Raw genomic sequence first — 15,517 nt, 5'->3', positions numbered from 1 at the left:
CACTTCCACGACTGGATCTGACGTCCAGCATGACCTGTCATGATCGATAGGGTACTGTATGTAGTACCCGCGCGAATGGAACAAGTTGAAGAACATTCGAATCTGCGTCACAACCTGCTCGACTCATGATCGCGAAGCTCGGTGCCGCCGGGGGCAGCTTAGAAAGCAGCACGAAATGCAATCCTCCCTACAAAGTTAAGGACGCAGATTATGTAAGCGAGTCGCGCAGCGGCTCGCAAAGTGGACGCGGAGCCATTGCAGCGGATGCGCCCAGACGGTTGTCCGCCTAACATATAATCCTATTTTTGAATATTGCTAGTGTGTCGTTAGTGCAGCGGTTAGTGTGATGGGTTATTTCAGATGCAATGATGTGCGCTCGAGGTTCAATCCCACCCATGGACGATATTTTTCACTTGTGATGATTCTAGTTGCCTTCACTCCGTAACGCAACTTGAAATTTTTCTTTTGTTCTCTGTCTCATCATGCAGTCATTGCAAGGCGCCGATATTGATGACATTGTGGCACTTTGAGTCCGGACGAGGGCCAATCTATACACAAAGCCTTCACTTGGTATTATACTTTGGGGTTCAGTTTCAAAAAGTTAAAACTACATGTGTACTGATATACAAAACCATTCAAATTCTCATGATCATGGGAGGTGGTGTTACCGGTGTACGAATGAATTGCAGTGAGTACACAACCTCCTCACCGCCTTAGGATTCCCATTCCGAAGCGAGTCGCCCAGACTTCAGACGAAGTCCCTCGCGACGCTGCGGGGTTACCGCACAGTGTCCCGACCTTCCATTTATAGCGACTCGCGTCCTTAACTTTGTAGGGAGGATTGCACTTTCTGAAAGCAGCTCGAAGACAACATATATATACAGCATGGCTTTGAGATAGCACCTCGCCTCCCCTGGTCTCCCACCACCACCCAGCATCAGCGTAAAACTTACTGATTTGAGTATTCCAACGATGTCGACGCCCAGCAAGAAGATGCCCTATGGTCAGCCTATGCATTGCTTAATGAGTGCGCACTGGCAGGGTATTGAGTAGGATCGCAATATACAGTTCGCTTGGGCAAGTCCGGATTGAAGGTGTCAAAAATCATACTCGGATGCATGTCCTACGGTAGCCCGGACTGGCAGGGGTGGGTGTTGCCAGAGGAGGAAGCTATCAAGCACATCAAATACGCGTAAGTTCCCTAAGATCCTTGTGCCCCGGCCCGACCATAGCGAGGTGCTTATCCCTGTCGGTCAGGTATGATGCTGGTATTAATGCTTTTGACACTGCCAATGTATGTTCTGCTTCCTGTCACTCCCTCTCATGCTCAGAAACATGCTGTTTAGGCGTATTCGAACGGTCTGTCTGAGATCATCCTCGGGAAAGCGATCAAACAGCTCAACCTTCCTCGGGATGAGATCGTCGTCATGACGAAGGCAAGTTCCTCGGCGTTCATAGACAGACAGGAAGACTCAAATTGAATTGGGTTGATTCAGGTGTTCTTCACGGTTGGGAAGACTATCGGCGAGAACGCCTTCGCTCATCCCGATCCTGATGGCGCTGGTTATGTCAATCAACATGGTCTGAGCAGAAAGGTAAAGGGGCTTCTTGAACGGCGTCATTCGACTCAAATCTTTGACATGACTTCCATAGCACATCTTTGACTCCGTCAAGAAGAGCTTGGAGCGCCTCCAGCTCGACTATATTGATCTCTTGCAATGTCAGCATCCGTTGTCTATGATCTTGCGGTCAAGTATAACGTACGCGTTCGCTCTATAGGCCATCGTTTCGATCCCGACACACCGATTGAGGAAACGGTTGGTAGATGTCCCCAACGCTGCGTAAACGATGCTGAAATCTTCTCTGCAGATGCAAGCACTCCACGACGTCGTTAAGGCCGGCTATGTCCGGTACATTGGCATGAGCTCCTGCTGGGCCTATCAGTGTACGCGATCACTTACCTATTAGCGATTGCTGATGTGTCTGACCGACTTCTTCACCTAAAGTCCACGCCATGCAGAGTGCGTCGCATACCCATAGTCAGATACGGAGCTTGAAACTGACGATACGCAGACTACGCTATCGCTAACAACCTGACCCCCTTCATCTCCATGCAAAACCACCACTCTCTTATCTACCGAGAAGAGGAACGTGAGATGTTCCCTACGTTGAAGGTACCGCAGAAGCTGGATTGAGACGGCTCCCACCCGATAAACTAAATCACATCTCCATAGTACTTTGGCGTTGGCGCCATTCCCTGGTCTCCTCTGGCTCGTGGTTTGCTCACCAGGCCTCTGAGCGAATCCACCAAACGTGCAGAGACCGACAGGTGACTATTTCTCGGTACCTCCCCAGCGACAGGTCTCCTCACTTTCCTACAGGATGATTGCCCGATTTCCCAAGGAAGGTTCCTCGGCTCAGATCATCGGTCGGTGAGTGTAGCTTTACGTTCGCCTCTCAATGCGCCGTCAAACTAATACCGCCCATCCTGGAAGCGTCGAGGAACTCGCCAAGAAGAAGGGCGTTTCCATGGCTCAGATTGCCATTGCCTGGAGCATGGCCAAAGATGGTGAGTTATGTTCCTCCACCATAGCTGCTTCATCTTCACATGCGACTGCTCTGAAGGTGTCACTGCTCCGATTGTCGGAACCACCAGCTTGAAGAGTCTCCAGGAGAACATTGGTGTGTATATTTCCCTTCGCTCTCTTGTTCGATCTGGGGAGCTGACCGACTGTCGTAGATGCCGTGCATATCAAGCTCACTGAGGAGGAGATCAAATATTTGGAGGAGCCTTACACCCCTCAGGCCGTCCTTGGGCACAATTGAGTTATGGTGACTGGACGAAAATCGTTTTCCGGGCGAGATAGTTAAGAAGTCAAAATGTATGTATCAGTAACAACCAAGTATCAGTGTTAGGCAAACCAGATGCTCGTTCAGCTTGAATTGTACGCCTGCTACAGACGAGCCGAAATGACCAAGAAAGATCGTGACATTGTGCAATTCTTCTAGTACTATCTAACACGTTTGTTATCTGAATACAACAGAACATGCACATGTACGACGACGAACAGGCGAAATCAGACAAACAAAACGAGACAGTGTGCAGTATCGAGGAGTGCAGGGGAGATGTAGAGCTATGTCCGTGGAAGGCTATGAGGAATTAACTACACCGTCTGGACGTTGACTGTCCGCGGGAGCGGCAGAATCTGTCGAATGCGCTGTCCCAGGGCCTGTGCCCCGGGCTTCACCTTTCCCATCAAGCGTCACGGCACCCATTTTGTCAGCCAAAGCGGCGGTTGCCGCAGCGTCTCCTCGCGACTTCTCCACTTTATCCTGGACAGGCGGCGAAGCACTCTTGCCTCCACCATTACCATTGTTGACAGTAGGCCGTCGTCCTTTCGGATTGAAAAGCTCGGCAGGGCCTTTGGGAGGCGGTCTCTCGAAGGCCTGAGAATCGAGCCTTGGGGACTGGTTGGTGTTCCCATTAGAAGCGGGGTGCTGTACTAAAGCACTAGCATAAGTGCTAGGCTGACCACCCTGAGGCGCGCTTGGCATCAGAATGGACCTAGTAGAGGATGCGTTGATCCACGCGCCAGTTGTGGCGGGGGCTTTGGGGGGCGGTGAGAGAGTCAGGGGAGGGAAATCATTGGATTGAGGCGGTACAGGCCGTGACTGCTGTTGATTAGAGCCATTTCTCGACGGTGTATTATTGTCGAGATGACGATTGGATTGCGGCCTCAGTCCTACTGCCCAATCAGGCCTAGCGGGTAATGGATGTGTTGAGGTCGTCGACGTTGACGTATATGTACGCCGTGAAGAGGATGATGTGGAAGAAGACTGACGACAGGGCGCAAGGGGTCAGGAATCAAGGTCGGGTTCAAAGAAAAGAACTTACTGCGACAGAAGATGTCTCATCACCCGGAGTCCGATTGCCAGTACTGGCACTCCCAACACTGGAGGTGGTTGTCTGTCTCCTCATTGACGGAGTGAGCCGAGGCCCTACCGATTCATTACCTGTGTAACTGCCTATTCCAGGGCCGTACGTCCACGCATGACGAGCCTGAGGCGCACCTCGTCTTCCACCGTTATTAGAACTATTCCTCGACGACGTTCGACTGTGATTGGCGCTACAATTCCCGCTGCTGTTACCATTAACGTTATTTCTCGCAGGAGACCCGGGGCCATTGGGCCCAGACATGTCCATTGGGTGGTGGTACATTAAGTGCGGCTGCATTTGGGGAGAAGTGGGGATCGGCTGGGCCATGTGTGGCGGAGGGGCAGAATGAGGCGGATAGTAAGGAGGCACAGGATATTGACCGTACATGTGCGAGGCCGGTCCGTAGGGAGGAGCGTACATCGGAGCATTAGGAGGAGGGTACTGTGGAATAGCTTGCATCGGTTGAGCCGCTGGCTGGTTAGGACTCTGCTGCGACTGCTGTGAAAGTGGGCCTTGCGCGGACCCCGGTGGCGGAGGCTGCTGTTGAGGCGGTGCCCATGCGTACGGATTGTAGCCTAACGGCGGCGGTATGGGTCCATACATCTCTCCCCCCGACGGGCTGACGGGTTCAGAGTGTGTCATAGGATACGGCTGATGTTGATACGAGTAAGGAGGATAGTAGGGATAGGGAGCAAGATAGCCCTGGCCAGGCGCTTGTCCCGGAGGTGGATACGGATACATGTAATGCTGCATGTACCCTTGCGGAGGCGGAACGCCCATCTGAGAGGGATCATAGGAAGCACCGGGTACCGGAGGCTCGTACAAGGAGGCATAGGTGAATGAGGGAGATGCAGCACGCGACCCGCGTGCAGATGACCGCAAGGACCGTGATGAGCCTTTTCCACGCCTACCCTCCCTCTTCTCACTGCTGACAGGAGCAGACCATTCGCTCTCAGTCGGTGCTGTGCTGTTAGAATCGTCAATATCGCCAATGCTGCTCCCTTCGCCGCCCGAACCGGATATGATGCTGCGCGTCGATGAGCTACCGCTCATGTCCTTCTCCTTCTCTTCAAAGTCCATAAATATCCGTGACCGCGCTTCCTTGTACGCAGCTTCTCTCTCTTCGATGGTCATGTGCTTTTTGCTGTGGCCCGTCGCATTACTCCTTCCACCAATGCTACCAGATTCAGATGGCTCGACATCAGAGAGCTCAGCTTCGTCCCCAGCAGTCGAACCTGCCTGCGAGTAAGCTTTGGAACGTGAGCGATCCTTGGAAACACGACGCATGATTTTGAAAGCAGGTGCGGAAGGTAATTCAGCTGGCACTAAGTCAGCCAGCCTTCGAGTAGGACTGACCATGCAACATCATACTGTGGTTAGTCTCGGAACTTTTGTCGTACGAGGAGAGAACACGCACATCTTGCTCTCCACGGTGCGCATAACAATGAGACCTTTTGAAGCAGGATCATTCTCTGGGCGCAGTTTATAATAGGCTGCGCATCGATGGACGAGCAGCCGCTGATACGAAGTGGTGGGGAGGACATCAATTTGGGTCCTTGATGAGCGGAGTGCAGTCAGCCGAGAATTGATTTTATCAAACGAGAACGGAACGGAATAAACCAAGGAGCTCGGAGATAGGTGTCCCGAGCGCTATTAGCGTCGGGCCCCAATGGGAGAGATAGGCAAAAAGCACAGGAAATAGACGCCACCACTTACTTTTGCTCGGTGAACAGGGTCTCCATCTGTTCCCCCAGCCTCAAAACGAACAAGCGATCCTTGCTCCTCAGAGCCTCTACAATCGAGGGATCGACCTCTTGCTTGGCCTCTTTCTGCGCCCCATCGTCGCTCCTGGTGCCCTCCGGCTCGTTTTCCGCGGACGACGGCGCGTTGCTAGGGCTATCGGCTGACGTGATCGACTCCGAGCCCTCCTGAATCGGTGACGGTGATGTTGAGAGCGCCATGTCCTGGTTCGTCTGTGTCGGCTGCAGCGGGGAACGCGACCGAGCAGCGGCAGTCGCGGGCGCACAGTCTGGGGACGACTTTCCAATGGGCGATAAGGGAGAAGGGGCGGCGAATAACGCGGGCGTCTCTGAGAATCGATAGAAGAACGATACGGTATTGGCAAGTGAACAGTCTCAGCACGCAGTCGAGAAAAGCAAGGACAGTTCGCTTGGCTTTGGCCAGGCGCCCTCCTTACTCACCGAGCGACATCGACGATGAATTACTAACGGACGGTTGATATGGCTTTGAAGATGGCAAGAGCAGTGAGGACTATGCAGCGAATGTCGCGAACGTCGACGAGGGCATCAGGTCAAAGGGCAAGGAATGTACGAGCTACAGGACTCCCGTTAGGACCGATGTCTCTGTCAGGAAGTTGGGCCACGCAGAGACTCAGATCTATCTCAGTCTCCCGCGGTAAACTCGTAGTCACGGGCGCTTCCACAAACCTTGTTTCGGTACAAGCCCTCGGTCCGAATAGACGGCTCTACGTGTCGATAATTCTCTAGAACGTGTAGTAATGACTATTCTATGATACAACAGTCCGAGACCGCTAGCACAGTCCGAGGCATAAGCAACAATTATGGTGCAATAACCAAGACATAATCTACGCAAGCATACTTCCGCAGCGAGAACCTAGATTGACAGGTTACCCCGCAGGATGTGGTTTCACGACTTGGTATATGTTGAAGCTCAGACTGTGCGTGCGCAGACGGTCGCAGTCAGTATAGGTCCCGCAGCCACGAGCCCAATCAGCGTACCAGAATATGAAGATAAAGACACCGTACGCAGCGAGTGCGATGGATGCCCGCGTGAGTGTCTTATTCGCAGTCGGGTCGTTGTGAGTCAACTGCGCAGAAGAGCGACGCACGTGAGCTTCGCGTCTACACAGGGAATGCGATGCTCACCTTCCAATAGAACAGACCCGGTAGGATGAAGGATATCGTCGTGGAGCCAGTAGACCCGACAAACGAGAGCACTGGGGGACACCGGATTCATTTGCGAGTTCCCGCATCATGGGATTCTCACTCACCCATTTGCAGATCGTCCACAAAGTACGCAATTGTGAAACCGCACGCGATGATCCCTGCAGTGAGCATCGTGTGCTTGAACGTGCTCATGTCTGAGCTTCCATGCGCTTCGTCCTCCACCCCATCTTCGTCCTCCGTACCTGCCTTCGATACCGCCCCCACGTGGAATACCTTATCCAGGCAATTGCGGCACGGATGGACTTGCAATGGATACGAGAAGAGAACGAGGATTACGATCGCAAGTTGGCCTACGGCAATGAAAAGAGATGTTGAGGGGTACATGGCAATGATGTTAGCGCCGACCTGCCGAAATTAAAATCAGTTATCCGAGCTCCATTCGTCAAGCGAATCCCGACCTTATTGCCGAATGTCAGATAACCAAACACCGCAATAATTTCATATGTCAGGGTAGCTGCACCAATGGACGAGCCTACGACGATATCCATGCGTCTCTGCGTGTTGCTCGACAGCTCGTTGAATATAGGGAATAGCTGCGCAGCCACACGAATTCAACAACATCGTGGCCAGAAAGCTTCTGAGAACTACCTACATTCTGTGCGCAAGTGAACGCGAACACCTGCACCGGAAACGTCGAGATAAAATTCGGGGTAATATGCGCCCACGCAATCTCCCCCTTCTCGGGCATACCCTCCAAGGGACGGAAATAACAAACGATGACGATCAGTACGAGGTAGGCTGAGGAGTTGACTAATGAGCACCGGCACACCAAAAATTACATGCCCACTCACCCACAGCAAACAAAGCGACATAGCTGGTATGTCTCAGACTATGCAGGTTGCGCAGGAACGACAGCGGGACTTCGATGAGCATGAATATAGTTATCCAATTGCGTCCTGAGAGCGCCCATTCTGGCGGGTTGGCCGACGATAGGTCGTGATAGAGGGACTTTACGACGCCAGGCATCAAGCCCTTGATAATAATCAGGTAGCTGGGCCAAACAATATAGTCAGGCCTGAATCTGAGCACAGTAAACTAGGGGGGGCGCACCTGATAGACACGCCAAAACACTTGATAGCGATAGCCGCGTCGAAGAATATCGCAGCCCGCGGAAAAGTCATATTCGCCACCGCGAAGAACGACGCCTTCCGATGCGGCGCGCGCGCAGCGGCATGCGAGAGGAGGTACAGCCCAAACGCAGCTACGCTCCCAGAGAACAGGCACGTTATCATCCCAGGTATGATACCCGCCGACGCCATGGCCTACACCCGCACTCGGTCACTCACAGCTCCTAACCCAATCACGCAGAGGGTGCGTACCAAGGGAAATGTCAGCATACCTATCAATGAATATAAGCAATACCCTAGCCGCCGCAGAACCACGCCAAACTCACCGCTCCCAATAATCGTATTCGCAAGGTTCCCCACACTGCTCGACAGCGTCGCATGTCCGTCCCGCTTCTTCGCCGCCCCCGTCCCCACCGCCGCATCCCCACCCAACAGCGCGCTCTGCTCCGTCTCTCCCTCCACCCCGGGCCCAGTCACATCCTCACGGTCCGGCGCAACCCCGTACGTCCTCTGTACCATCTCGTACTCCTCTGTATCGTCACTAGCGGGTGTAGGTGTCCGAGGCGAGGGCTCAAATAGAGATAGGCCGGAAGCCAGACTGCGCGCAGCTAATGTTTAATGATAGCCAAGCTCTTGACTGGTATTCGCACAGGGAGGGTATATATGTCGCAAGCTGACAAGGACATGCAGCAAGGGGCCTGCGCCTGCCTGCGCCGATACCATGGCCAATTGATCGGAAGCACTCGTACTGCCGACGGCTTCTTGCCACGGTTCCGAGCCCCGCGGCTTTCCTCCGACTTTGATAGCTCACGCCACACTTCCGAAGGTCTATGCCCAAGCGTCGAAAAACCAATCGCTGAAGCGACATTGAAGGTAGCGCAAACGACAAGATGTATATGCAAGATTGATTTTACTGACAAAACTAGGGGATATCTACAATACGTGGGTGGGGGACATTGCAACGGATACAGCGTAACGATGTGCGTAACGACAGAGCATTCAACAAAGCTAGACAGTCTCGTCTCCAAAACCGACAAACCAATCACCTCGTCACAAGAATAAGAAAGGAATAAGGTTACACTTTCATCTCTTCATCTTCATCTCAAAGTCCAAAATCAAAGTCCAAGGGGAGCCAATCAAGCCCTCAACCGACTCCGACTCCGACTCTTCCCCCTCTCCCGCTCCCTCTCCCTAGCCCTCATCCTCTTCTCCCTAACGCTCGTCATCATCTGCCGCGCCACAGGGCTCAGCTCCGACGAGCTCGCGGGCGACGGCGGGTCCTCCCCGCCCGCCACCCTCAAGAGGGAATGGTGCCGCACCGGCGTCACGGGCAGCCCGCCCATATAAGCAGGTCTGCTGCGACTGGCGGCATACCGCAGATCCTTCGGCGGCGTCGCGGGCGGCGGGCTGTTCTCCTTCTCCACCACCAGCGCGAAGCAGCTCTTCGTCCGCGGCGCCGGCTGGCGATATCCGCGAGAACTCGAGGTCGCGGTGGACGTGGATGTAGACCCCGTGCGCTGCGGCCTCAGCTCCGCCTTCGTATCGTTCAGCGGGACCTTGCGCGACCCCGCGCGGTAGTGCCGCACAGGTTCGGGTGTGAACCCGTCACCGCCGTTATTGACGTGCCTGCTCGAGCTCGCGATCGTACTCAGGCTTGCGGTGTCTTCGTGTCCACTGGCAGGTTTCGGGAGGGACTTGGCGGACGGGCGCGGGCCGCGGGGTATCCTGCTCGGGGGAGGCTGCCTCGAGGACTGGGACTGGAAATGAGACTCGGAGTGCGCCTTGCCGCCCTTGCGCGCTGTCGGGCTCTCCTCATCGGGGTCTACGCGGTTGCGGATACTATTCTCCGGTTCTTTTTTGATGGCGGTCTTGAGCGCGGGGGTATCGAACGCAACGGGGAACGCGACCGGCTCTAACGGCTCTGTAACTTGTTTCGGGAAAATACGTGGTTGGGTATCGTCTTGCACGGGTATGGGTATCGCAGTATCGTCTGCATCTGGCCAACTATCGGTGGAACGCAGCGACAGCGCAGACACCGGCCTGCTCTCCGTCTGCCGCTGGCGCTTCTTCTCGGTCAAAAAGCCAAACACCTGCGACGCAGGCCTCGGCGTCTTGATCACACTGTCGAGGGACTCGGCGACGGACGTGTTGAGCTCCGTCCCCTGGCTCAGCTCGACCTCGAGCGAGGAGAAGGTCGGGTACGTGTCGGTCGTGGTGGAAAGATCGTGGTCGTTAGGGAACGTGGGGCGGCCGAGCTTCTCATCGGAAGCGCCGGCCGTGAAGGCGAAGTCTTTGGGCGTCTCGAGCCCGAGCGAGGATTCGGAGACGAGGGAGTCGGTGCTGCCGTTGCCCTCCCTATAAACGGAGCTAAGTGCATGTTATGTGAAAGCTGATGATAAGCCCTACCCGAGGAAACGTTCGGCCCAGGAGATGTCTCCCTCGAATTCATCGTGGCCGTGCGTCGGGCTGCCGAGCAGCTGGCGCAGCGTCGACCCGGTGCGGCGGATCTGCTCCCGGCCCTCCGCGAGGCACCCCCTTACCTCGGGCGGGGTATTCGAGAACGCGTGCGAGTTGATGCGGCCATCCTCGTCGTACATGTTCAGCAAGCTCGCGACGGACGGGTCCTGGCGCAGCCGCAGGATGCGGTCCTGGTCGCGCGGCGTGACCGGCGCGGTCTTGGGGTTGACGCGCCGGCGCGGCGTGGTGGTGCGTTTACTGGGGGTCGGCGCGGCGTCGCTGGGGATGGGCGGGTTGGCGTTGGGGAACTCGGTGCGCGCGATGACCTCGCGGCCGATGATGGTGACGGTGTAGCTGGGCTGCGTGCTCGTCGAGCGGATGGACGGCGCGGCGCTCGCCGGCCCCGGGGTGGCCAGCAGATCGTTGATGGGGTGCGCTGCACGCATGTTCAGTTTGTCATCTAACAGCTGCAGCGGCACGCATCTACTTACGCAAGGGCGGGAGGCTGGCATAATCGACCTCGTTGACGACGGCAAAGTGGGCAGAGGAGGAACGTAAGAGACGGCTTGCGGCAGCCTCATGCTCGTTGTTCTGCCTGCCCTGCCGGGTCTGTGAGTAGGGCAGGGCGTACTCGACGGGGTCGCACTCGAGCGGGATGCGCTTTTTCTTGCCGCGGCGGGTGCTGCTGAGCGAGAGGAGGCGCTTGAGGAAGCCCATCTGCGCGCTGTGCGGCGGAATATTCGGGGTAAAGACAGACTTGAGCTTGAGGGTATCCGGGATGGAGAGACAGGCTGAGACAAGCTGGCGCCCATAACTCGAACCACGGCCAAACAAGCCACAACGCGCTCTGGTGGCGCTCAAGTGGCGCTGTTTCCGGTTTGAAATGGCTCCGAGTCTTGACTTGGATGTAGCCTTGATGTAGCCCGCGATGCCGCTTGCGATTGAGAACACGGGCAGCACCGCCAGAGACTTTTGCATGCTCGAGCGCAACCTCCTCTCCCACTACAAGCTCGCCATCCTCCTCGCCCTCATCTCCTCCTCCATCCTCCTCCGCACCCGTCTCTCCTTCAACGACGGCGTCGAGCACGACCCTTCACCGGGCAAAGGCGTACTGCCAATCGGGACCCTCGAGATGGTTACCGCCCTTCTTGCAATCGGCGCAGGCATCTGGGAGTATCAGAGTAGTTCCGTCGACATGCGGAACCAGAGGGCTTTCCTGGACGTTACAAAGTCCGTGGATCCCTTGTCTGTTCACCGATGTCTATTGACCTGCTTCACATAGACCTCACTTTGCTCTGATGACGATCGTAGCCAGCGTCGTCCTCACAGCATGTGTTATCCTCCTGGCAGACGAGAATCTCCTATGACGTAACGACTAGACAACCAATACTGTACTGTAGCTTGTGTATCCTATCCTATCATCCATAGCCAATAAACCATTCCTATGCTCTAAGCAAGCAACCCTCAATCAGATTCAAAACACTTCTCCCAATCCCCCCGTCCGCTCTCCCGCGCATACCCCTGGCTCTGCACGAAATCCCCAAGCGTACACCGCCCATCCCCCTCCCCACAAAACGCCAACGGCTGCATCTCATCATTCACAAACACCCTCACATACTCCTGCCCCTCCCCCTCCCCCTCCTCGCACACCACCTTCTCCACCACCATCCGCGCCGAGAACGGCACCATCCTCCTCGCATTCCACGTCCGATGCTTCCCCCCGATCCTCGTCGGGTCCAAGTCCCCCGGCTGCTCAAACAGCCCGAGCGCGCCAAAGACCGCGACCATCTCGTTCTCGTGCGTAAAGTCCGCGTAGATCGTGCGGTTGAGCGGGAAGGTCGCGGGCGCCGCGTCCAGCGTGCGGTTCGTGTTCGTGCTGTCGCGCACGGGCTGGTTCGTCAGCCGCGCGAGCAGCTCGTTGACGTACCCCACACCCTGCACCGGGCCCAGCGGGTTGCCGTACCTGCAACCGCCCAATCAGCCTTTAATCCCAATCCCAATCCCAATCCCACTTCCACCCCCCACCCCAACCCAAAAAAAACGCCAAACTCACCCAGTCTTATAATACTTCTTCACATCCTCATGCCACTCAAACGCCCTCCACTCCTTCTCGTCAAACAGCTTACAAAACCGGCTCTCCTCCCACTCCGCCGCGCTCAGCGCGACGCTCTCGAGCGGGCACAGAGCCATCAGGCTGATCACGTTGCTGTCGGTCAGGTTCGCCCCCGGCGCGGCCTTGTTCAGCCGCTTCTTGATCGGCGGCGTGAAGATGTGCTCCCAGCGCTCGGTGTACGGGTGGTGCGAGGGCGCCGCGGGGCATTGGTTGATCTGCAGGGTGTTGTTCTGGCCGGGCTACACGTCGAGGTAGGAAATCAATGTGTTAGAGGAGGGGAAAGGAAGGGAGACGCACCTCCTCGGAGATGACCACGGAGATGTGCGGCTCGTACTCGAAGTGGCTCGCCGTCGCAAACCCCGCCGTCCAGTTCCGCGCCGAGTCGACGACGCGCCCCTGCCCCGACGCGCGCACGAACGGGATATCATCTTTATTCACGAGGTCCTTGTACCGCTCGAACGTGATCACGCCCGACTGGAACGACCTTCACATAGTATATTCACAATCAGCACTCACTCTCCTCCTCCATAAAAACGGCGAAGGAGGGGGGAAGGAAGGGAAGGAGACTCACTGCTCCGCGCCGAGCGGGACGAGGTCGTCCTGGCCCAGGAAGTACGAGTGGTTCCGGATAAATCGCAGATTCTTGTCGCGGTACTCGTCCGCCTGCTGCAGCTTGAATATCGCCTCCTCCATCTCGACGGGGTCGTCCGACGAGGGGTAGCGCGCGCCGTGGCGTTGCAGCTTCCACCGTCAATTAATTACTATGCATGCTAGACATTGCGAGCAGGGAAGGGATTCGTACGAGGTTAACCTGCGACGCGGCAGCTCGTTAGATTAGCTCGTTTACTGAGAAACAAGACAAGGCGCACCTGCGTCACCCTACAGTGCTTCGCGGGCGGGACGTACGCCCCAGCGGGCTCGTACGGCGTGTACTGCGCCCAGTACCTCTCAATCTTCGGCGGCTTGTCCGCGTACAAGCTCTCCCAGATGTACCCGCCCGCGCGGTACCCCGCGACGAACATCAGCGCGCAGAATACGATGTTCCCCAGCGTCAGCTGGGATTTCGGGCTCTTGTTTGTGGGAGTGCCATTTGTGCGGAAAAGAGAGCGGGTAGGGGATTTGGCGGTGTCGGAGGTGGTGAGGGGGAGCGCGACGTCCGTCTTGGACATGGTCGTGGGCACTGGATGAGAGGAGAGGACACGCAGCGAGACGGCATCGTGGGTTCCTGGATTGTGGCTCTGTGATGGAGCACTCGTCATGCGTGGACCTGATACTGATACCGAGGACCGATCGAGGGGACATGATTGGCTAGTGGCGATCTCCGGGAGACCTGTGACACCTCCTCCACAGTAAACCAATTAGCACGGGTTGGCAATCCCAATATTTACTCTCGATTAACTGTGTCTATCACGTCTGGACGAATAATAGCGAACTGCAGTTACACGATACATCCAAGAACTAAAGTACAATCGGGTAGCATCGAAAACACAATGGAGACACCAGGCACCCAAGAAACAACCAGCGCACTGAGCCCACTAACTACGTCCGACTATTTGCCCTGCCCCTGCTCTTCTGGAACGCGCCCCCAGTCAGTACATTCCCCACCCCCTTCACCACATTCCCCGCCCCGTAAATCACCGCCCCCGTCGCGAACACCGCCCCGCCCACCAGCGCAAACGGCACCGTCAGCAGCACCGCGACGCCCTTCCCCACATCCCTAAGAATACTCTGCTTCTCCGCCTCGTTCCCCGCCGAGAACGCCTGCGCCTTCGCGCGCCACTCCTCCTGCACGCGCGGGTCGGGGTGGCGCTCCGCGATGCGGTTCATCGCCTCGACCAGCTTGCGGCTCTCTTCTTGCTCGGCGGCTTTGTTCCCTGTTTCTTTGGCGCGCTCGTAGTGCTTCATCTGCGCGTCGAGGTCTTCGACGGCGTGACGCCAGGCGAGCTCTTCCTGCGTCGGGTTCTCGTCGTTGTGGACGGCTTTGGATGGGTCCATGGTGTAGTAAGTAGTATATCTGGTGCAAAGGTCAATCTTTACATGATATGCGAAGGGTAGAGAGACGCACCAAGGAGGAAGATATAGCTGAACAGACGAGCGAGAGAAATGAATACCACAGGCGCTGCTTAGCGTTATGGTATAAACGGAGTGTCCTCACGCAGGCCAGGGTACGTCAGAGATCGATCTTGGCCGTGAACGGGTAGGCAGGTGATCTAGCTCCACAACACCTACGTGCGGTGGTGTTCGGACGCCGATGCGGTGTATGAGCGGATGAATGGGCCCGATGGTGTACAGGGTACGCCGGGGGACATCCGATTGACGTTTAGCCCAATTTATGACTGGAAGGATCTTCCGCCTGGCTGGCTACATAGGGTAAGGAGCTGGAGGTGCAGTTCGTCAAGATGTGTCAAACTTCCAATGGCGTTCCCGCCATCTTTTCCGAAGACTAGAGAATGCTAAGCCTGACTTGGCGGTCCTTCCGGTATCTGCAAGCAAAATCATCTGATGAAATGAGTTTGCTTGGCCATGATTATACTCTAAGGAATTTGAAGATGCCTGCCGCCACAGACCGCGTCAAGGAGGACGAGAGGGCCGTCTTTTCAACGTTATAAGCGCGTTCAAATGGCCCAGGGAACTCGAGGACTCGAGGACTTGTCGTTCGAGGTTCAAGTCATCGAGATGATCCTCTTGAAGATGCCTGCCGTCACAGACCGCGTCAAGGAGGACGAGAGGGCCGTCTTATCAGAGTTATAAGCGTGTTCAAGCGGCCCAGGGAACTCGAGGACTCGAGGACTTGTCGTTCGAGGTTCAAGTCTAGACGATGGGCTTCCTGTCCTTTGTTTGCAATCGTACATGGTCTGAACATCCAGTTCGTGCAGTCGCATCAAGATCCTCGGGGAGGGGGGGGGGACTCGAGCCTCGGCCGACATAGAAAGTGTGAAGCGCAAGGTTGAAGACG

At 55.9% G+C, this 15,517-nt stretch overlaps 7 protein-coding genes across 7 annotated transcripts; 2 read left to right on the top strand and 5 right to left on the bottom strand.

The window, feature by feature from the left end:
- Positions 1-852: 852 nt before the first annotated feature.
- On the top strand, positions 853-2,968 carry GLOTRDRAFT_59838 (Aldo/keto reductase). The gene is made up of 15 exons (XM_007867054.1): positions 853-1,003; positions 1,069-1,192; positions 1,258-1,294; positions 1,347-1,436; positions 1,497-1,595; positions 1,654-1,720; positions 1,780-1,817; positions 1,870-1,945; positions 2,007-2,021; positions 2,074-2,174; positions 2,235-2,329; positions 2,382-2,432; positions 2,496-2,569; positions 2,626-2,682; positions 2,741-2,968. Exons 1-15 carry the CDS (start codon positions 973-975, stop codon positions 2,824-2,826), a joined length of 1,041 nt encoding a protein of 346 aa, XP_007865245.1. The 5' UTR covers positions 853-972; the 3' UTR covers positions 2,827-2,968.
- Positions 2,969-2,971: 3 nt separating this feature from the next.
- GLOTRDRAFT_138236 (uncharacterized protein) lies at positions 2,972-6,148 on the bottom strand (the record flags this gene model as incomplete). Its single annotated transcript, XM_007867053.1, has 5 exons — positions 2,972-3,837; positions 3,896-5,288; positions 5,355-5,492; positions 5,654-6,026; positions 6,139-6,148. 5 exons carry the CDS (start codon positions 6,146-6,148, stop codon positions 3,151-3,153), a joined length of 2,601 nt encoding a protein of 866 aa, XP_007865244.1. The 3' UTR covers positions 2,972-3,150.
- A 671-nt stretch (positions 6,149-6,819) lies between these two features.
- On the bottom strand, positions 6,820-8,510 carry GLOTRDRAFT_105427 (AAAP amino acid transporter; the record flags this gene model as incomplete). The annotated part of the gene is made up of 8 exons (XM_007867052.1): positions 6,820-6,914; positions 6,969-7,269; positions 7,323-7,457; positions 7,517-7,662; positions 7,716-7,915; positions 7,975-8,186; positions 8,244-8,263; positions 8,318-8,510. 8 exons carry the CDS (start codon positions 8,508-8,510, stop codon positions 6,820-6,822), a joined length of 1,302 nt encoding a protein of 433 aa, XP_007865243.1.
- A 406-nt stretch (positions 8,511-8,916) lies between these two features.
- Positions 8,917-11,165, bottom strand: GLOTRDRAFT_138234 (uncharacterized protein; the record flags this gene model as incomplete). Its single annotated transcript, XM_007867051.1, has 3 exons — positions 8,917-10,346; positions 10,398-10,884; positions 10,940-11,165. The coding sequence occupies 3 exons, from the start codon at positions 11,163-11,165 to the stop codon at positions 9,128-9,130; spliced, it is 1,932 nt and encodes a 643-aa protein (XP_007865242.1). The 3' UTR covers positions 8,917-9,127.
- A 211-nt stretch (positions 11,166-11,376) lies between these two features.
- GLOTRDRAFT_40323 (uncharacterized protein) lies at positions 11,377-11,815 on the top strand (the record flags this gene model as incomplete). Its single annotated transcript, XM_007866639.1, has 2 exons — positions 11,377-11,678; positions 11,731-11,815. The coding sequence occupies 2 exons, from the start codon at positions 11,377-11,379 to the stop codon at positions 11,813-11,815; spliced, it is 387 nt and encodes a 128-aa protein (XP_007864830.1).
- Positions 11,816-11,912: 97 nt separating this feature from the next.
- Positions 11,913-13,583, bottom strand: GLOTRDRAFT_39922 (phytase; the record flags this gene model as incomplete). Its single annotated transcript, XM_007866615.1, has 5 exons — positions 11,913-12,411; positions 12,502-12,791; positions 12,859-13,045; positions 13,133-13,302; positions 13,422-13,583. The coding sequence occupies 5 exons, from the start codon at positions 13,581-13,583 to the stop codon at positions 11,913-11,915; spliced, it is 1,308 nt and encodes a 435-aa protein (XP_007864806.1).
- Positions 13,584-14,100: 517 nt separating this feature from the next.
- On the bottom strand, positions 14,101-14,556 carry GLOTRDRAFT_128466 (uncharacterized protein; the record flags this gene model as incomplete). The annotated part of the gene is made up of 1 exon (XM_007867050.1): positions 14,101-14,556. The coding sequence occupies one exon, from the start codon at positions 14,554-14,556 to the stop codon at positions 14,101-14,103; it is 456 nt and encodes a 151-aa protein (XP_007865241.1).
- Positions 14,557-15,517: the final 961 nt, after the last annotated feature.

The sequence above is a fragment of the Gloeophyllum trabeum genome, assembly GCF_000344685.1.
Source record: "Gloeophyllum trabeum ATCC 11539 unplaced genomic scaffold GLOTRscaffold_00005, whole genome shotgun sequence".
In the NCBI taxonomy this organism is placed as follows: domain Eukaryota; kingdom Fungi; phylum Basidiomycota; class Agaricomycetes; order Gloeophyllales; family Gloeophyllaceae; genus Gloeophyllum; species Gloeophyllum trabeum.
Note: the sequence above shows the minus strand (reverse complement) of the source record. Positions and strands in the feature narration are given on the sequence as shown.